The 22286-nt window shown below is 36.5% G+C and overlaps 1 protein-coding gene across 3 annotated transcripts in view; it reads left to right on the top strand.

The window, feature by feature from the left end:
* BCKDHB (branched chain keto acid dehydrogenase E1 subunit beta) overlaps window positions 1-22286 on the top strand; it is a 213583-nt gene that overhangs the window by 136417 nt on the left and 54880 nt on the right. For all 3 annotated transcript variants that reach the window (XR_004676677.1, XM_034991519.1, XM_034991520.1), the window contains exon 9: window positions 14785-14871. Coding sequence is in view for 2 of the 3 variants with exons in the window: in XM_034991519.1 (XP_034847410.1) it covers window positions 14785-14871 (87 nt within the window). In the remaining variant the exon portion in view is untranslated. The remainder of the gene's footprint in view (window positions 1-14784; window positions 14872-22286) is intronic.

Here is a 22286-nt window from a genome sequence, read left to right on the forward strand (position 1 = left end):
TTAAGAGAGATTTATGAGCCAGTTCTTACGAGTGTTTGGCACTCAAAAGAATAGCAAAACCCTAGTATGTTTCCCTTAATTTGCTGGAAATAATTATAACATTAATCACCATTGGAACTAAAGGGGTAGTGTATGATAGATTCAAGAACATCCATTTCTATGCCTAACGGAAATGAATTTATGATTAGTGAAGGACAAAACCCTTTATTTTTGAGCCTAAACCATAGTAGGTAGGGGGTTGGTAAACCCTGGGGGGATGGCAGCAGTGATGGTGAAGCATAACCCGTCATCCTGAGGCCACATCATGACTAGGAGGAAAACCTCATGGTCCTATCCTCACCATTTGGATTTGGGATTCTCCAGTCCCTTTTCTGTGTGGGTCCTGAAGTAAACCTGATTATTTTCATTTTTCATTCTCTTCCTCTGCTTTAAAATGCTGGCCGTGGCATCTGTGCTTCCTCTTTCTACCTGTTCCTTGTAGCTACGGCAGACACACCAACTTTGGACATTATGCTCACTGCTGTTGGCCTGGCCCAGTTTCAGTATTGTTGGCCAAAATTAGCGATTTCCCTTTCAAAAACTGGTGGTGGGGGAAGGGTGGTAATAAAGAATTTTATAGATTCCCTTTTATATAAAGAAAATTTTCTAGAAAATTATATTTTTGATAGGAGAAAAGTTTTGATCTACAAAGGACTAATAATTATTGGCAAACTGATTTTCAGTCTTTCACAGGTGTGTAAGTAAGCACATCAGAGTTACTGCAGTTAGGCGATGTAGGACACTGTCACCGAGTGCATTGTGGGGAAGAGTTTCAAGAGCTGTAGACTCCTTTTTTTCCTGCACATTTAAAATTTCAAATGCTGTAATTGTCCACTTATGATGTCATTTTGGAGCATATAGCAGGACTACTGAAAATTTAAAAGTTACACATTACCTTGGATAGCTTATTGTTTTTCTGGGTTTTAGAAACAACGTGGTGAAGAAATGGCCCAAATGTCTTCCTTTTGAAACACTGGGTCGGCTCTGCTGAATGTAATGCTCAACGAAATGGATGTTTATCCTGGTAAATATCTGCAAAATGTTTGGTAAGGCCAGAATGGAAGGCTGCCTAATTCAGTGTATAATTTTGTGGGTAAAGATAACAGAGCAGAAAGTGCATCTTGACATGTGAAAAAAAAAAGTGTTATTCTGCCACAAAGATATTTCCTTAAAGTATAGGTTGCAACTCTTAGGCAGAATCCAGGCTGGAGGCATATTTTGCCTGGCTTTCCCAGTATTAAAAAACAAAACAAAACAAAAAACAAACAAAACAAAAAACGCTGTGACCACCCAAGTCAGAGACTGTGTTCTCTGCTTGTCCACACTCCCCACCACTTGTTATTGCCTCAGCGATGCACTTCACTCCCCAGGGTCCCGAGACATTTGTTTTGTGTCTCTTGCCAAACGAAAGCTATTGGTCGGCAGTCTCTGATTAATGCTGTGCCTTGAAGTTACCATCAGACTGGGCGGAAGAACCTCCTTTCCCTCCTCCTGCTCCTTGCCCCTCTTGGCCTCAGTACAGTTTGGGTAATAGCTGGCCCCACGTGGACTTTGGGAAAGGGAAAATGGAAGGAGAAGAGGAGGAAGCCCTGTGTGTGCTTCTCCAGCACTGGACCTCTGATGTCCAAAGAGGTGGAGGGAAGCTAGGGAAAGACTCCTCACTGCCATGCTGTGGCCAGGGAAGGAAGAGAAAAGACTCCTCGTTACACACCTTGCTTTCCCCTGTGCTTGCTTCTTGCCCCCGTATTTTTGGACACTTGCATGGGGCCCAAGGAATCTATCTTCATTCATGCAGCTATAGTTTTTAAGTCTGCCGAATGTGGAGTGCTGTACCAGGCTAGTGGAGGGCAGTAGGGGGAGATACCCAGATCTGTTACCACGGGGAATTTAAGTTCTGTTTATTCTTACGGTTTTAGTTCCCATGTGAGAATTTCAGATGTCATCTGTATCCTTCATCCAACCATCCAATCTCTTTAGAATTTTGATTCCTGTCTCTTAAAGACTAGATTTGTATTCTCTTGACAATGCACAGTAGTTGCTTAACACTTTCTTCTGGCTCTGGAGTAGATCATTTTCAGAGGCACGCTTTTTCTCTGAATGATCACAATATTGTCTAGAGGTTTTTGTTTTTTTTTTTCCATTAGGATCAATGGTTTACTCTGTATTTTGCTTCCACTCATTTTTGAACAGGGTGATATCATTTTGTCCAGACTCATTTGCCAGTAGCCAGAGTGTGGGGTTCACTTTTTTTTTTGAGATAGTTTGCATGCTTTCTTTTTTTTAAATTTAAATTCAATTAGCCAACATATAGTAGTACATCATTAGTTTTTGATGTAGTGTTCAACGATTCATCAGTTGTGTATAACACCCAGTGCCCATCAGATCATGTTCCCTTTGATTCTGCTTTGTTTATTTTCTCTAATTTCTAAGCCAAAGGGTAGGCCATCAGCTCCCAGCCTGAACCCCCAGGACAGGAGCTGTGCTTCCGGGTCGGAGCTTCTCCTACACTCTAGTTTTTCTCTACCTGCTTCTCTGCCACTCTGAACACAGGGCATAAACTCGGGGGACCTGAAGAAGTTAGGCAGATGAAGCAGAATTATTAAGCCCTTGGTTTTAGACAGTATGCAATGTATGGTCACTGGAAGGCTTTGAAATGCAGTATTTCTAAAGTGCTTCGCCCTTTTAAACAGTTTACCCTTGAGCCAAATATGGTATTGGAGTCTTTCGTGTGAGACCGTGTTTCTAAAACAGTGTTTCTTAAACTTTTTTTTGAGTTTTTTTGACCTAGTACATGCACATGATTATTTTAAACCAGAAGTCCAGTATTTTACAACTTTGGATTCTTTTCTGAGAATACCTCATAGAACTGAGATTGCTTATTATAGGAATCTGAACATTAGGATCTTTTGATAGATTCCCAAAGTGTTTCTCAAAAGATGCTGGTTTACATTGCACAGGCAATGAGAGATTTATAACCTTGCCAGAATTCAAATTTAAATTATTTTGTGACTTTAATGGATGAAGTGCTATTGCATTCTTATTTTTTAACTTAGTTTTTAAAATTATTAGAGCAATGGAACATTTTCATCAGTTAGTAACGATATTTTCTTTTTTTTTTTTAAAGATTTTATTTATTTGAGAGAGAGAATGAGATAGAGAGCATGAGAGGGGGGAGGGTCAGAGAGAGAGGCAGACTCCCTGCTGAGCAGGGAGCCCGACGTGGGACTCGATCCCGGGACTCCAGGATCATGACCTGAGCCGAAGGCAGTCGCTTAACCAACTGAGCCACCCAGGCGCCCTTCTCTTATAATGATTGTATTCATAAAGGATATAGTAAAATGAACAACTTATGATAAAGTAAGTCAACAAGCACAAAATCTTCTTGGATCACTCCTCAACAAAATGACTTTATCATTCATAAGCTATTATAGGTATGTCTCACTTTTTGTGGGAAAACGGCCATGGTTATCTTGCTCTATTTTATTAGTCCTTGTCAATAAAAAACAGAACAGAGAACTGTAAATCAAAGAGGAATGGATTGTTGATATTTTTGTGGTTTATAAGGAAAGAAAATTTCAGAGTGCTTTCCCTGCAAAAAGGAAAAGAGGCTTAAATCTAGATATAAATTGATTTTTCAATAGTGAGTTATATTTCTGGACAACTATTATACTGCATATAACTTCTCGCTAATATTCTATTACCGGTGGATTTTGATACTCTAATTCTTACCTTGAGATATGTGTATCTCCCTCCCTTTTCTATGAAATCAGTGAGTGTTTGGTAGACAAATAACTGCTATTTCTGCTAAATGGGATTCTTTTCCCAACTCCACCTGTCATATAAATAGTTTCTCCCCGTCCTCTTGGTTTTAATGAAAGTATGAAATTTATGTACTTTATTACTCTCTATGCCAACTTAGTTATATATACTAAAAAACATATGTATTATAACTTTTGCTGAAATATCCTTGGAGTTTTACCATACCACTCTTTCGAGTCATGAAAAAGACCCAAAAGATTTTAAGCCTTGCCCATGTATTATGAACTACACATGATTTTTGTTTCATAATGGACTAAAAAAACCCATTTACTTCAACAGAATTGGACAAGGTTTTAGAAAATAAAAGCATTTATCCATGGTGATGCAGAACTGTAGCAGTGTTTATACTTTTGGTCATTCCTTAGCGAAGTATTACCTTGGTGGACAACCAGCTGGCTTCAGGGAAAATTGTCCCCTTGATACATGCTTAAAACAACAGTATAAAACATAACTGGCTGACAGTGCTGGTGTTGGTTAGGGTCACTTTCTTATTATTCATGGTATGCTGAGAGCACGGGGGATGATATCAGTTTCTACCCCATGGAACTCTTATGATGGCCAGACATAGTACTTCCCTCTGTTGTCAACACTTGAGAAAAATTTGCCAAATGGAGACTTATGGATAGAAAAGGAGTGAATATTAGTAATTGTGGTTTGTTTTAAGAAGAGAGAAATTCATTTTTTCAATGTTATTTTAGAAAAGATCTTAAGAGTTGAAATTTAAAATTCTAAAAAAATTTGTTTTTAACAAATGAAACATGATTTTTAATTCCAGTATTCTTTAATTTCTTTTTTCTTAAGTATGCTCTGTCCTAGGATATTGTGGCAACCCATATTATAGTCCTTTGGGACCTGGGTTAACTCATCTTTGTTTCCCTAGTACTGGCACATGTGAGTGGCTCAAAAAGTTGTTTTTGACATGAACCAGTGACCTTTGGAATTTACACAACAGTAAAAATTAATTGGGAAATTGCATATAACAAATAAGATGGTGGTGGTTTTTCTGGTTGATACCAATGTTCCAAACTTTCTTAGCTGGCATTATTTTATTTCCTAATTACTGGCAGAGTAGGGAACAAAGACAGGAGGCTCAGAAGGTTCTCTATTATGTAACTAGACTCCATTGTTTTCTTGGGCAGGGGACTATAGTGTTGTTACTATGTATAAGTTATCTTTCTGATTCTGATTAGCTCATTTACCATTGAGAATTTTTCAGGAGAGGAATGCCATTTTAGATAATCAATCTGGGCAAGGATCTATGTGACATTAGTGATCTTAGGAAAAAATGTCTTTGTGTTTGTTTCAGAACAGAGGATAGTTAGGAAACCAGATGTATGCTTTTCCAGGAAAGAGGGCATGGTGAACGGTTGAGTATGATTATATATTTTTCTACTTGGAATATTATATTATGAAGAGATTTTATTTCCAGTCCTCAAAGGGAACAATTTAAAAATTTGGTGTGTAAGCATTTTTATTATGTTCAATTAACCAACATATAATATATCATTAGATGCATAAGCATTTTAAAAACTCTTTTATCAACAACAAAAATCAAACAGCCTTATTAAAAAATTGTTAGTGATGAGACATCACTAATCGTTAGGGAGATACAAATCAAAACCACAGTGAGATACCACCCTATACCCATTAGGATGACTACTATAAAAGAAAAGACCAAAACCCAAAATACCAAATGTTGTGAGGATGTAGAGAAATTGGAAGCCCTGTGCATTGGTGGTGGGAATGTAATATGGTGCAAATGCCTTGGAAACTGGTATGACAGTTCCTCAAAAAGCTTAACATAGTATTACCACGTGATAAGCAATTCCACTTCTGGGTATATACCTAAAAGAAGTGAAGGCAGCAACTTGAATGGGTATTTCTACACCCACGTTCATCACAGCATTTTCACAATAGCCAAAATATGGAAGTAATTCACATGTCCAAGAGATGAATGGATATACAAAATGTGTATACATACAGTGGAATATCATTCAACCTTAAATAAGTGGGAGAGTTTCACAAATGCTAACGTGGATGAACAGACGTTATGCTAAGTGAAGTAAGGCAGTCATGAAAGGACAAATATTATATGATTCCACTTATATGAGTTTCCTACGATAGAGAGACAGAAAGTAGATGCTAGTTGCCAGGGCCCGGGGGAAGGGAGGAATGGGGAGTTCTTGTTTAAGGGGCAAGGAGTTTCAGTTGGGGAAGGTGAAAAAGTTCTGCAGATGGATGGTGCTGACGATCGTGCAACAATATGAATGTGCTTAATGCCATAGAGCTGTTCAGTTAAAAATGACTAAAATGGTGAAACAAACAAAACTATCTGTATGGAATTTGCAATCAGCCCATAATCATAACCTAGATGCTAAAGATGAGTTATATGTGAATTATCAACACCTTCCTCCACCATACAATATGTATATAACATGTGGTAACAAAACAGTACTACTTGAGTGAAGGTAAACTACCTGAATTAATAATAAATGTAGTGGAATGGTACTGCCATTGGTCTTCACTTTGGGTCGGTTTCCAGATTTGCCAAGTAGTGTGTAGGAGCTATTGTACTCCCACTTTTTCTTTTTTCTTTTTGGATCTATTTTTTTTTTTATTATGTTCAGTTAGCCAGCATATAGTACATCATTACTTTGTTTTTTTAATATTTTTAAAATAATTTTTAAATTTTTTTAAAAGATTTTATTTATTTATTTGAGAGAGAGAGAATGAGAGACAGAGAGCACGAGAGGGAAGGGGATCAGAAGGAAAAGCAGACCCCCTGCTGAGCAGGGAGCCCGATGTGGGACTCGATCCCGGGACTCCAGGATCATGACCTGAGCTGAAGGCAGTCGCTTAACCAACTGAGCCACCCAGGCACCCCAGTACATCATTAGTTTTTGATGCAGTGTTCAACGATTCATTATTTGCATATAACACCCAGTGCTCATCACCACACATGCCCTCCTTAATACCCATCATCCAGTTACCCCATCTCCCCACCCCCCTCCCTTCTGTAACCCTGTTTGTTTCCCTGAGTCCAGAGTCTCTCATAGTTTGTCTCCCTCTCTGAGTTCTTCCCATTCAGTTTTCCCTCCCTTCCCCTGTGGTCCTCCACGCTATTCCTTATGTTCCACATCTGAGTGAAACCATATGGTAATTGAGTTTCTCTGCCTGATTTATTTCACTTAGCATAATCTCCTCCAGTTTCATCCATGTCGATGCAAATGGTGGGTATTCATCCTTTCTGATGGCTGAGTAATATTCCATTGTATATATGAACCACATCTTCTTTATCCATTAGTCTGTTGAAGGGCATCTCGGCTCCTTCCACAGTTTGGCTGTTGCAGACATTGCTGCTATGAATATAACCATGTTTATAGTAAAATTTTAGTTGTGGTGCTTCTGAATGCTTCTGCTGTTGCAAACTCGAAAGAAAAAGTTTTCTAGAACTGAGGATGGTTCTGAGGATAGAAGATGTAGAACATACAACACCTTGACTGTGTTTCCAAAAGTACAGCTTGGCTTTGTGATAGTTCTTGTTGACAGTTTTCTAAAATTCTACAACATGGAAGTCAACAATATTCATATCCAAATGACATGTTAAGACTTCTTCTTTCCATGAACAGAGATGGCTAAGAGTTGCAGGGGAGATGGGGTCTGAGTTTACGGAAATACTCTAAATCCTGCTGAGAAACGATAGGGCTGTGATAGAATGAACACAGGAAAACAGCTGGGGAAGTGGCTGCTTCAATCATTGAAAAATTGTTTTGGCACAAAAGCATGTTGATATCTATGGACGGCGTGTTTTGCCTGATGCTTGAGCTAATGGAGGAAATGAAAAAAAATCTTTTAAGACACATTTATTTACATATTTACTCATGGCTTAACTGTATATTTAATAAATGTCCACCCATCCAGTACAATACCTTTATCATCATGGTGACATGACCTTTTCTCACTAGAAAAAGAAAATTTATGTTTAGTACCAGGAAAAGGAAATGTTCTGTTCGTGTTTGTGTTACAAGCATGTATTTCAAAGAGATGTACATAAAAACAGGAACATGTTTTGAACTGCTCACTCCCTTATTCCAAAACCAATCGGGACTAGAAAAAATAAGTGGAAAGAGTCGGCCCAGGGGAGTCCTTTATTAGAATCAGAACAGTGATTAGACCTTAGTTTTTAGGACTTCTCTTTCAATGCATTTTATAGCTTTATTCAGTTTCTCCTAAGAGCTTAAAGGCATCAGAAAATTGGAGGCTTGTTAATGGTTCATTTAAATCACTGTGTCTGTATGCTTCTTCTTCTTTTTTTTTTTAAATCAACATTAAGAACATTTATTGAGCCCACATCCACAACCATATACTATGCATAACATATGCATTATGGTTAGGTATAGAATACATGACACTTTCTGAATCTTGTGCTTCTGAAGGAGTTAGAGCCTGCTGGGAGACATAATACAGACACCCCGCCCGGCTCTCCGAGAAAAAAGAATACCCCCAGATCAAAGAAACAAAAAGATGCTCAAGTATTTTTCCAAACTCTTTTTTTTTACTAATATATATAGACTGGTTCCCCCCCCAAAACAAACAAACAAACAAACAAACAAAAAAACCCGAGCATAATTGGCTCAATTTAATGCATATTTGTCATATGCTGTGTTCGGCAATAGACATAAATATAAACAGTCCCCATCTTCAAATTTGTGATTTTGAGTGCAGTTGGAAGGGCTAATAAGACAGAGATGTGCACATGGTTGTCCTACAAGGCAAATTCCTAGTGTTCCTCAGAGAGACATAGCAGTAAGTGTTGCCTTGACCCTAGTACTTGACCCTTGCCCTCGTACCTGGTTTTAGGTTTCATAGAATATCCTTGCGTTGTTGGCTGAGCTTCAAATTCTGTTAGCAAGTGGTCACTAGAATGTAAATAATGTGACATGAAAAACGGGATCAGGGAGAAGGCATTGTATGAGATGGGCCTTGAGGGAGGGATAGAGTGCCTGCCAATTTGGGGAAGGAAGTCAGAGGCAGGAGAGCATGGGTCACTTTCACAGAGCGATTGGCCTGGCATGACCTGAGCCTGGAGGGACTCTAAGGAAACAAGCCAGAAAGGTAAGGTTGATTGATAGAAACATGTTTATCTGACACGGTTTGACATAATTTCAGAGAGCTGTCCACTTTTAATTTTTACAAAAGTAGTTTATCCTAGACTCTTCAGTGTTTGAGCTGTGATTATACAGATAATTCAGGCAGGATTGAACTAGTGAGGTTGTCTGAAATTTTCCCAGACATTTCATGCCTTTGTTAGTACGATTTGCTCATTCTTTTCCTATTGATTTTACTCTGTTCTCTATGCTCTGCTTGCTCCCTTACCTACTTTTTTCCACATGGGTGATAAAGCTCCTAGGATTTAGTTTTTCTCCATTCATTCCATTTTCCTACAATAGCAAAATATTTGTAACCCCATCACTAATATTCTTGCCAAAATGGACTTTTCCGAACTTTCTCTGGAGTTCATGTGACTGTTCTTTCTCTTTCAGCATTGGTATTTCTCCAGTGGAGTATCAGTCCATGGTCTGTGCATGAAGATCATGCTGATTAATAATAGTTGCTGGGCATATTAGAATACATTTGTTAGCTTGTGATTAATTGTGAAGTTTTTCTGGCTAACTTTTCAAATGCATTTGGCTACCAAACAAGAAAACATTTCAAAAACTGTAATCCATTTGCAATGATATTTGAAGCTAATTTAAATCATATTCTTAATGATTCTAGAGTGTCTAAATATTGGTTAATACGTTCTTGGTTAATGAAACATAGGTGTGTGATTTTACTATTACTTTTGCTTATATGTATTTATAAACATTTTATTTCAAAAGGAAGTGGTAAAGGCCAGCTTTGGTGTTTCTTTTGCCTTTCATTAGCTTTATCTTCAGATAGAAAATGTTTAAAAAGGCTATGAATTGCCTATCCAAAGTGTTACTTTCCTAATTTATCTGATCAGCAGTTAGAATAGGCTGCTGAACTTCGTGTTGGTCAGGTTGAAGTGCTCTGTAGGAGAAAGTCTTGCCATGGAGTTTGTGTAAGAAATTAAAAAATATATACATTTTTTGCTTTTTGAATGTCAGTGTTACACGTTTGGTCATGTGCAAGCCTAGTGGTCTGCTTGTCTGTATCATTTTCTCCTGGAATGACAGCTTAACAGTTTTCCTGGTTGAGTTGTGTTAAAATCTTTAAAGACTACATTCACTAAAACATATGTCCAATGTTTGGGCAGCCAAAATCTGTGCAGTCTCTTTAATGGAGTATAACTTAGCAATTTGCTCTTAGCACGGGTATCTTATTGTCAACTCTACATTAAAATAACCTCAGTTTGGAGTCTATTATTTTGTATTTAAATTGTTGTGGGATGTGAAGTATACTTTTGCCCTATCTTAAAAATGGAGCTTTCTAAGAAAGTAATAAATAGCTGCAGTACATCACAGGAGGACATACTTAGTATAATGAAATTATTTTGTAATAGGCTTTTATCTAATTAACTTTTCTTGAGTGTCTACCATATTTTGAGCATTGTACTAGATATCCTGCATGGATAACTTGAAGGGATAGCCACTTGTAATGACGTCTGGGTAGAAGATGGACAATGGGAAAAAGTCACGGAGCGGCCAGATCAGGAACAAGGCATTGTCAGCATCCCATCGGAACAGAGGTGTCTTGATCATTCTGTTGTTGGCAAAGCTGCCGTGTGTTCCGTATTGAAAGCTTGATAGGGGAAGGGATGGCTAACTGGAATAGTGAGAAAGTGAGACTCCATGAGGGAAATCCAGGGCCGACCAGTACTAACTGACTTAGCAGCCACAGTCTGTTTCACTCCTAGCCTTCCAGAATTGCTGTTAAAGTTTTCTTGACAAATCTTCTGGAGCCGGTGTAGGAAACAAAGCCCTTTTGTGTCGTGGTAGGGGATACAGAGAACAGTTATTCACAGTCCTAGTCTTTAATTGGCTTAGCTTTCCCTGGTGCCATTTGTTGTCTCTAACTCACTGGTGCTCCATCTGCCCAAGGCCAGGATCCTGGAGCAGGTCTTAGTGGCAAGAAGTTTAAGAAGCAGATACTGGAAAATCCAGCCTTACGTGATCTTTCCTGGCTCTGATAGGTTCAGCTTTTCGTACTGAAAAGTTGTTTAAACCCTCTTAAATTTTTTTTTTTCTTTAGCTATTTTAAAAAGGTTAATGGCTATCCCTGTTAAAAGGCACCATGTTAATTTTTACTAAATACCTCAAAATGCTAAATTTGGCTAGCAGTATAACCTGGCAGTTGTGTATCATTGTGCTTAAATGTGTGAAAATGAAATGCCTGTTAAAGTTGACCATAAACATGTAATTTAATCAGAATATCTAATTGAATCACAAAGAATAGAGTAAAACTGTCTCTAATTTTCTAGATTTGTGATGATCTCATTATCATAATATTAACAAAGTGTTAATAGTTTCCAAAGGAGTATAGAAAAGAAACGATCTTCAGAAATTCTAGTAAGTTAAAATCATGAATGATAAAAAAAGCACATTCCAGGTTGAATTTAATTATATCTTACAAAATTATTGAACTGTATTTATAGACTCAGTCATTAATAATATATGCTAATTCTTTGGTGATATGACTTGGAAAATATCACAGTTACTTCTTAATTTTGGCATTTTTCAGAATTTTGTTGTAATTTTATTTTACACATTTTAATACTTTTCAGATATCAAGCGTTGACTTTAAGAAGCAAAAATGAAACTTAGGTGCTTTCCAAATTAAATTAAGTAATCAATCTGAAATGCTCAGCTCACAGCCTAGCATATAGCAACGTATGGGACAACCAGTTGTTGATGATGGTCATTATTTCTGACTCCCCTCTTCTTGCCACACTGTCTCTCACTAGTTTGTATACCATAATAATTTCCAGGAACTCACAGTGTTATTACTTTTCATTGTGTTTAACCTTTAGCTCTTGATGTTTTAGAAATTTCTGGAATTTCTTCTGTAACTGTCAGCATAACTCCTGATCCGAGAACACACAGGTACATAACACACATACGGAGGTGTTGAAGAGCTTCATGTTCTCTGATGCTAATAGCTCATTGACCATGTTGTGTAGAATCCAACAGTTTAAGGGCCAAGAGGTGAGCTGGTCATCATCCTGCCGTGGAGCACAGTCTACAGAGACTGGCAGGAGAAGGCTGACTCCCTGTGTTCTTAGTGTGCCTATTTGCTGCTGGAGCTTGGGACCTTAGGGTTCTCTTGTCCTGGAAGCTACTCCTAAAATACCATTAAAAAAAATTGTTAGGTTTTTTTGAGGAGATCATGACTACAACAGTGTGTACTTGTTACTTTCAGCATTAATTCAAGGCTTTACTTTTACTTAATAATGACTTATTGGGAATACTTCCAATAATATAAAAATGCATTTTACATAGTCTTTTCCCAAGAATTCCTTCACTGTCACTCCTTAGGAGAAACAAGTTTTGGTAGTTTGGAATGAATCCCTCCAGACTATTTACACATGTTGGCTCAGGACGTACAGCTATGTATATTGGTGTCCCCACTGCTGTGGTGTTTGTTTGTTTGCTTGTTTGTTTTGTAAAAATGAGATTATGTTGTTCTGCAGTTTGCTCATTTTTTTTTTGCTTTTTCCTTATGATTTTTAAAAACTTTTTATTGTTATGTTAATCACCATACATTATATCATTAGTTTTTGATGTAGTGTTCCATGATTCATTGTTTGCGTATAACACCCGGTGCTCCATGCAGAACGTGCCCTCTTTAATACCCATCACCAGGCTAACCCATCCCCCCACCCCCCTCCCCTCTAGAACCCTCAGTTTGTTTTTCAGAGTCCATCGTCTCTCATGGTTCATCTCCTCCTCCAATTTCCCCCCCTTCATTCTTCCCCTCCTGCTATCTTCTTCTTCTTCTTCTTTTTTTTTTCTTAACATATATTGCATTATTTGTTTCAGAGGTACAGATCTGTGAGTCAACAGTCTTGCACAATTCACAGCGCTCACCATAGCACATACCCTCCCCAGTGTCTATCACCCAGCCACCCCATTTGCTCATTTTATCAGTTCATTTACCATAGGCATCTTTCCCTGTCCTCAGTCTTTTTTGTGGCTGCATAATATCCAACTGTATTGCTAGGTCTTGGTTTATCTAGCCTTTCTCCTGCTGAAGGACACTCGGCAGGTCTCCAGATTTCATCATGTTGCATGAACTCCAAGGGTTGGAAGCTTTCGTCCTGGCTACACCTGTGCTTCGTTTCCCCACTATATTCTGCAGGCTATAGGAAGCCAGGCTCTCTGCCCTGGTTGCTTATTGGCCTTCAGGGATCATTCTGAAGGTTGTCATTCGATCTTGGATAGAACTCAGCTCAAATAAAAAATACCAGTTCTGTTGTGTGGAGGTTTAAGGTAACAGTAGCATTTTTTATAGAAGTTTCTCATTTCTACCTCCCAGGGATTTAAGATGCATCCTCTAGCTGGGATGGATTTTAGCTATGTCATCCTTGGGCACTTACACATTGGCAGACTTTTGGGTTTCAGAGCGATAAGAAAGGTTTAGTTGTCAAATCTGTTTTTTTAACTGGTAGTCATTTAGGTCAGGACTTCTTTTAGAGAGTCCTTTGAGAACGCATTTGTTTTTTTTTTTTTTCTTTCCGTGATTGTGGACTATTTCTGTCTCTGTATATTTCTAACCAGGTGTGTTAAAATTTAATTTGTGACTTTCATAAATGGCATAATTAATCACAGTCCTAAAATCCAAATACCAGTATACGAAGGTTAGAATTTCACTAGGGGCAGGGATGGTATTCATTAAGGTGTTCATAAAATTTTATGTTTTTAAGTCACTATGTACTCAGTAGACACAATAACTTATTTTTATCATGGCTACTGGCCATATCTTGGAGTTTAACATCTGCTCCTTTTAAGGTTTTAAACTCTAATTGCTTAGAATGAAGGCAGTCTTTTAATTTATATACATATATTTGCTTGGAAGATCTTCTATTCACAAGATATTAATGTATAATTTAAGAAAGGTGGTATCACGTTATTAGACACGTAGAAGAGACATTACCCCTGCTCTTTGGCCACATGTTAATTGTTCAATATATTTGAAGCAGTAACTTGCTATTGGTTTTAATATTTTTTACCTTCCAACACAGCTGTCATCTGCTATGATATCATAAGCTATTCTTTTTGATTTACTATGGGACAGAGTATATCATACTGGGTGAACAACCACACTGAGCCAGTATTGAGAGTACATCTTTTTGTTTGTGACATTTTCTAGGTTAAAATGGAGTTGTAGTGGTTAACCAAATTTTAAGGCACGTGAACAAAGACGGCTGGAACCCTTGTACTTTTGCAGTGATTTCTTCCTGCTAGGTTTCCTTGAATATTGAGTAGCTTGAGCTTTTCCTGCGTTACAGCTTTTCCATGCTATTTGCATGTGTTCCTTCTCCACAAAACCCCATTTCCCAAGGCTGTTTGTTTATGTGCAAATACACCCGAAAATGAACCCAACAAAGCACTTTCAGTCTTAAGGTAATATGAAGAAAAAATGATTTTGAGATAAAAACATGAAAGACTGATTTAGTTTGTAACACAGAAGGGTTTTATAATGGAATGCCTTTTAATGACAGAATTACAGATCTCATTTTTCTTTTGTAGGACTATAAACTACACCGAAAATTTTTGTAACAGTGCAAATATCAAATAACTGCAGTGAGAGAAAGTTACAACTTATTTGACCTAAAACTGTATTACTAATTTTTAATCATTTATTGGATTGAAATACGTTGTTTTTATTCCTTAATCAAGACTGCCATCATATACTTGAAAACATGTATTCTCTTCAACATCAGATTTTCCTTTTCTCTTTCAGTCTGTGATCAAAACAGGGCGACTGCTAATCAGTCACGAGGCTCCCTTGACAGGCGGCTTTGCGTCGGAGATCAGCTCTACAGTTCAGGTAGGGTAACTTTTTGGCACCGGTTTTAACATTTGTGCAGTTGCACTTGTCTATTCCAAGAAAAAAATTCCTTATCACAATATATAAAAGTATGCACTTTTTGGAAATGCGCGTTTTCCATTCGACTCCACCATCCTTTAGTTAATGGTCTAATTACATCTTCTAGAAAAGAAATCTTGAAGTAATAAAAGCTGAAAATTCCTTTATAGGAAGAAGAAAGTTTGAAATGAGTTTACAAAACTGATGTTAGTTATGTTTGATAGTAGAACAAGAAATGAAAACTTTTAAATCTGAATGTGCTATTTCTCTTTTGCTAAAACTTAAACTTATTATGCAATATGTTGATCTTAGATTTTCACAGCCTTCACCTTAACAAAAAAATGCATCTGTCAAAAGTCAATATTATAAATTCACTAAATAATTTCAAAATCAATAAGTGATTTTATTAGTTTAATTAATAATCAAATTGTGTTATGCTCTTAGCCATGCTTTAGAAATGGTTTAAAACCTTCTTTTTAAAAACTAGAAACTGCTGCAAATTAGGGAAAAAAATTCCACATACTGCCTTATGGAGGATTTTTGTTTAAAACTTTTGTTTGCGGGCGCCTGGGTGGCTCAGATGGTTAAGCGTCTGCCTTCGGCTCAGGTCATGATCCCAGGGTCCTGGGATCGAGTCCCACATCGGGCTCCCTGCTCCTTGGGAGCCTGCTTCTCTCTCTCTGTCTCTCTCATGAATAAATAAATAAAATCTTTAAAAAAAAAAATAAAAAATAAAACTTTTGTTTGCATTTATATCACAGATAGGAATAAGATGATCTAAATGAGTTTCATTTTTCCTAATTTTTTAAAATTAAAAATTCAATAGCTATTTTAAATGTGAAGTATATGCATTTTAAATCAAGAATATCTTAATTTAATGTTTGCAAGTTTGCAAACATTTTACTTCTCTTTACTGGTGTTAAGATGATTCTATTGTTAAGATACATGTTAAGTTGATAATTCCTTCAAGAGTATATTGTTTAAAAATTTGACATAAGATTATGAGTAATGATAAGTTTTTATAAGTTAAACTTTTAACCAGTAAAAAATGATTTTTAACCAGTGCCAAAATAGGCATTTAATTTCTATATTAAATTATCTTTAAGTGCAAATTGACAGCATTGTAAATATTTTTAAATTAGATGAAGCAGATTTAAACATAAATGTTTTTAAAACTAGATCAATATAATCCATAATTTATAGTAAAAAACTATGCTGTTATTTTTATACATTATTTATATTGTCACTAACAAAACTTAAGAAAAGCAAATATCTGAGTTTTACAGATTTGTTTTTTTATTTATTATATAAATTAAAATGTGAAGCATACTACTTATTATATAACATGAGTGCCTGGTATTTATTGTACATTTTATTCATTGAGTAGCATAATGTACTAACTTTGTAAAACAAAAAAAAAAGTGGGGGTCATGAGAACAAATAACTAACACCAAGATACTCTTTCAAGTCAGATGCGAAACTGGAAAAAGAAACTGGAATTTTCTGACTCCTAGTTAATACGTAGTCCACTAAATCATTTGAAATGATAGTGACTTGGTAAGAGAACTTTGATCTGATAGCCTTATTCATTCTGCTCACTGAATGCCATTTTGTTATCTCGAAAATTTCATTTGCATTTAAATGTAAAAAGAAAACAAGTAGAGCATAGAATTAGAAATTATAACTCCTCCTCCTGTGAAGTCCGTTTTCTCTAAGTGTGCTTAAGCTGGATCTCCATAAATTATTAGTAAGCTGCAGTAGAGTGTAACATGTTTTTCAGACTTGAAAAGAATTAGAAAGATCATCTAATTTAATGTCTATCAGTCTTCAATAGTATGTGGACTTGTGTTAGCAGAAAAATATCAGGCTTCAAGAATACATTTGTGAATTTCAGTTTGAGGAACACCCTATTACGAGTTAAGCACAGTCATTACAAAAAGCTCACACGAACAAGATCATAACCACTGTGTTAAAATCAGATCCTGAAATTATGTGATAATGATTGGTGGTAACAGTTGTGAACAAGATTATCTGAAATATAATTATATTTGTAGCATAACACGAAGACACCTTGTAACCCTCTCGGACTCCCAAGAATATGCCCATAGGTGTCTGCAGGCTACAGCCTGAGAAATCGTGACCTAATCTGACCCCATTCCTTTTACACACTAGTGGTTGTTGTCCAGAGTGTGTTTGACTCACCCAGTTTAAAAGGACAGTGGAAGATCTGGAGCTAGGACAGGAGTCTTGAGTAAATGTTGAGTTTGTGCATATGCATTCTTTATTCAAAGTTCCCCTGAGCCCCAAGAGGAAGATAGAAGTTTTAAATTTATTATAAAAAGTTCTGTGTTCCATGTTAAAAATCACTCAACCAACTAACTATAAAATGAATTAAGGCAATAATGTAGAGGGATCAGCATTTGATGTTTTGGGGGATTAGTATTTGGATTTATTAGTATGAGGATGAATTTGAAAATACAGGTGTTTCTGCTTAAGTAAAGTACGGAAAATGGATTTTAATGAAATCAACACAGTATCCCCAAATGTTTGCCTATTGTGACTTTTATGTATTGATAAGAGAGGGGGAAAAAAAAGACACCTTGAGAGATTTTTTTTTCCCCTTTTTCGGTAATAATGTTTGCACATAACTCAGAGTAATCTGAAGAATAAGATCTGCTTTTCAGTAATTATTTCATGCACATATTCAACTAACGACAGTGTCCTATATTAAGCATCTTTTTTATGGAAAGCCTCGTTCCCTGTTATAAGTGAAACCTCTATCACGTTACCAGCGCCTTGGATTGTTTAAACTGAAATTACTTAAGTGTGAGGTACAGTTGCTTTGACCACTTGGAATGATTCATATTTCTATATTTCTTTTTGTTGTATAAGCTACAATGTAAGATTAAAAAAAAAGATAAAACAGGGTTAAGATATTGAAAGCCAGTTTTCTGGGACAGCAGGGAAAAGGTACACAGAGAACTTATATTGTCTTGGAAAACAAGTTTGAAATTATGGATGAGAATGATCTATAAATTTTGAGCATTATTGATTAAAATACTGGATTATTCTCATTATTGTATCAATGGATGAAAATTTTATGTAAAAATTGAGCACACACCCAAAAATCTGCTCCACAAGCACTATTTTCTGGTAGATCTCTGGTAGTTCTTCAAAAGGTCATGGTTAATCTTACAAAAAATTGCTTTTAATATCACAATATTTTAAGAGAATAACGATTTACAGTAAAACTAGTGTTTTTAAATACATTCAAATCTGAGAGCACCATATTCAGTTTCCCTTAAGTTTTAAATTATTACCCCTATTAAACATAAAAAGTATTGAAGACAAGAAGGCACTATAGGGAGTGTTCTTTCAAGTTTATAGTTGGTATTTTTAGATAGAAAAATTATATCATGCTATATAAGATTGAATATCAGTAGAACATTTTTCTGCTAGGTATAGGAAGTATTGCTGGCATTACTATTAAGCTTTTTTTTTATTTGTACAGATAAAATATGAAAAGAATGAATATGAAATGTATTCATGCTTTATTTACATAACTTTTCAATTTATGGCAGATGGCTCCTCCATCATACAAGGAATTCATTGTCCACATCTTGTTTGTTCTTGCCCGTTGTCCCTTTTCCTAAAGCCATTTATTTTATTAAAAAAATACTCATTGTTAACAGTCTTAGTTCGAAGTCATGTTAAACTCACAGAAGTGATTAAACATAACATTTTTAAAACGGATTTGTCAATAGCTTCTTCATGAAATTTATATGAATGCTTACAGAAATCAAAACCAATGCATCGAATCTAAGAACTGCTTTGCATTCTTATTGGATTGAATTTGGAAGTTAACTGGGAGGCAGAACAAAAAGAGGTCTGGTATATTTGGCCCCCCACCCCGGGGAAGATTTCTTGGTCGGTCATCCAAAGCTTCACTGTCTCTTCCCATCTAATTTTACATTCCCATCTGTTCTCACTTTGGGGGTGAGGGAACTTTTTCCTTCTTTCATTTGACACACACTGAAAGTTGGAGATATGCTGCTTTTAGGGACTTATGCCTTCCATCATGCAGCCTGATTTGTAGAAAAGTGCAAAGATGACAGAGTTTAGGTAATTCATTGACCTCGTTGTGTAGTTTGAGCAAAGATTTCGTTGCTTCAGAAAATTATATAAATTAATTACGTGTGATGTTTGTATTCCTCAGCTTTATGTAACCACAGGTTTTTAAAAAAAATCATTACTGTGCCAAAAGAAATGTGTAAACCTCATCCATTTTAATATTCCTCTAATTAATTTATATTATATGCTCTAGATTGCAATGTTCAAAATAGGCATTATTTATTTAAATATTAAGGCCAAATAATGTGTGGTATTTAATAGCTTTAAACAGTATAATTTCTTTAAGCCTTGGAGAAACCAACCTTTATTATTAATTTCAAGCACATTCCCATAATGATGAAATAAATCTTGACTCTGATAGGCTTGTGATTAAAAAAAATGTTTTTTTTTTATCCTCTGGATTCAATGCTCAATAAGAGCGCCAAATTTTAGGGATTGGGGTTGGCTTAAAGGTTTGATTTTTTTTTTTTTTTTTAACACATGGAAGCAATAAGTCTGCAATAAAGAGTCCAGTTGGAGAGGATGGTAAGTTTCCATACCATTGTTCCATCCTTTCTGTGCGGTCTCTTTTCCTAGAATAAGAACTCAGAAATTGTGTGAACTGACATATATTTTTAAGGTAATCATATTCTAATACTTTGAGAGGATTTTTATAGGGTTTACACAAATCACTGTGTAAACGGAAACTTTCATAATTTTCAAGTAAAGGAATTTTTCTTTTCTTACCATTTCTTGTTAGAAAGGATTCTACAGAAGGATTTTTAAAAATAAACTTCCTATTCCTACCAAATTTACCAACACTCTGCTTAAAAACATCAGTCTGAAGGAGAGGGAGAAGCTCCTACACGGTCTTGAGATTTTTATCATTGTGGACAATGTTTAATTAAAATTATGATGTTGTAAAGTAAGAGTCATCAGAGAAGGCTATCAGAGTAGTAATTTGATGAATAGTTTACTGCAGTTTCAGTGTTCAGATAGAGGATGGCCCCTTTTTAAATGGAATTTTGCCTGGAAGCTTGTTAAGTGTTCACCCAGAAGTTTCTATGGCCATAGATAGAAGACTAAGTCCTTCCAGGGATGCATCACGGTTGGGGCTGCTACACCACTGTTTGTAGTTTGTACTTACGTCCAGGTTACACTCTGGAGGTCTTCCTCCTTGCCCTGATCATGCCAGTGGCTCTTTTTCCTTTGCTCAGTCATGTAAATGGGGCCAAGGTGCCACCTTCAGCCCTCTGTCTCCCCCATTCTCTCTCGGGCAGTCCCAACCATTTGTGTGGCTGTTCTTAAAACTTTCAAATTTGAACCCTTCAGGACTTAACTCTGCCTACGGAGCATTAGACTCAAAATTTCAACTTCATGCTAGTTTTGGTAGTGATAAGAAATTTGTATGAGAAAATGGTTTATGTGAAAGGATTTTTCACATGAGACAGTGAGAAAAGGTGGACATTAGCACATGGATAACCGCCAGCTTCTGGAAATCGGCTTGTCTCAAAATGAACTCTATTTTTCCTCAACTCTTTTTGACCTTTTTTTTTTTTTTTAATTTTTAAAAAATTTTTAAAGACTTTATTTGTCAGAGAGAGAGAGAGAGTGCACAAGCAGGGGGAGCGGCAGGCAGAGGGAGAAGCAGGCTCCCCACTGAGCAAGGAACCCGATGTGGGACTTGATCTCATGACCCTGGGATCAATGACCTGGGCTGAAGGCAGATGCTTAACCGAATGAGCTACCTAGACATCCCTTTCTGGACCTTTTAAATTGTCTCCTTACTTATCTCCTCCCCTCAGCTTCTCATATCTTATCAAATTACTATTCACTGTTTCCTTAATACATCAAATTTTGCCCATCCTCTGTTTGAAGACCTCCAATAGGTCTTCTTGGGCTATAGAAATAAGATCTTTATGTTGGCATTAAAGATGTTCATCTGCCCAAACCAATGTTCCCAGTATTATTTCTCACATCTTTTTTGACTCCAATGTGCTGTCCTATCAGTCATTTTTTGAATGATAATTAATTCCTGCAACCAAACTTTACTGAGTGCTCTGGGCACAGCCTCAATTTGAGCATTTCATTCACGAAGTGGAGCTCTTATTTTAGTGACACAAGTTTAGTAGCAAAAATAGATGCTGAACAGATAGTTATACAATAGTACATGCTTGGATAGGGAAATATTCTGAGGACTGTGGGATTATAAAAAAAACTTGATCACCTAACCCATAGGTCAGCTGAGTTAACTCTTGGAGGATGTGTATGACCCTGAGGTGAATGAAGGTGGGTTGTGATTCTAGGGAGAAGGAGTAAGAAGGCAGGAAAAAGAATTGATTATCTAGTGATTTCAGTGTTTGGTTATGGTTGAAGAGTAGTAGATGAGGCTGTAGCACCAGGTAAGAATCAATAAGTTGGTAGGGTTTAGACCGTAAAGAATCTTATATGTAATACTAAGGAATTTGTTGTGTGGAGGAAAAAGATATGACAGAGCAGAGCCATCTCACATCGATAATAAATATCAGTTCTCCCATAATGTGTTTAAAATACCCCTCATAAATTTCCCAGCAAATAGGAAGTACAGCTCTTCCTCAACTTTCGGTGTTAGGTCCCAATAAATCCATCATAAGGTGAGAATATTGTAACTCAAAACTGCATTTAATACACCTAATCTACCAAACATCATAGCGTAGCCTAGCCTACCTTAAATGTGCTCAGAACACTTACATTAGCCTTCAGTTAGGCAAAATCATCTAACACAAAGTCTATTTTGTAATAAAGTGCTGAATATCTCATGTAATTTATTGAGTACTGTGCCAAAAGTGCAAAACAGAATGGTCGTCTGTGTATGGGTTGTTCACCCTTGTGATTCCTGGCTGACCGTGAGCTGAGGCTCACAGCCCTGCCCGGCATCGTGAGAGAGTATTGTACCTCTAGCCTGGAAAAAGATCACAATTCAGAATTCAAAGTTAAGTTTCTACTGAATGCGTATCGTTTTCACACCATCATAAAGTCAAAAAAATTGCAAATTGAACCATGGTAAATCAGGAACCATCTGTAGTAGGAAAACGGTAGTCACAATTATTTTCATTATTTAAGGCAAAAGGGTATAATTAAAAGGACTTTAAGCAGGAAATTAATTTAGAAGGATTTGCAATTTAGGAAAAAACTCTTTGGCATTTGTGTTGAGGATGCATCATGAGGGGTGAGGCAGGAAGTTAGATTAACAAAGAAACCATCTGAATAATTTAAATGAGAGATTT

This window comes from Mirounga leonina, unplaced genomic scaffold (assembly GCF_011800145.1).
Source record: "Mirounga leonina isolate KUSES-001 unplaced genomic scaffold, KU_Mleo_1.0 Mir_53, whole genome shotgun sequence".
In the NCBI taxonomy this organism is placed as follows: domain Eukaryota; kingdom Metazoa; phylum Chordata; class Mammalia; order Carnivora; family Phocidae; genus Mirounga; species Mirounga leonina.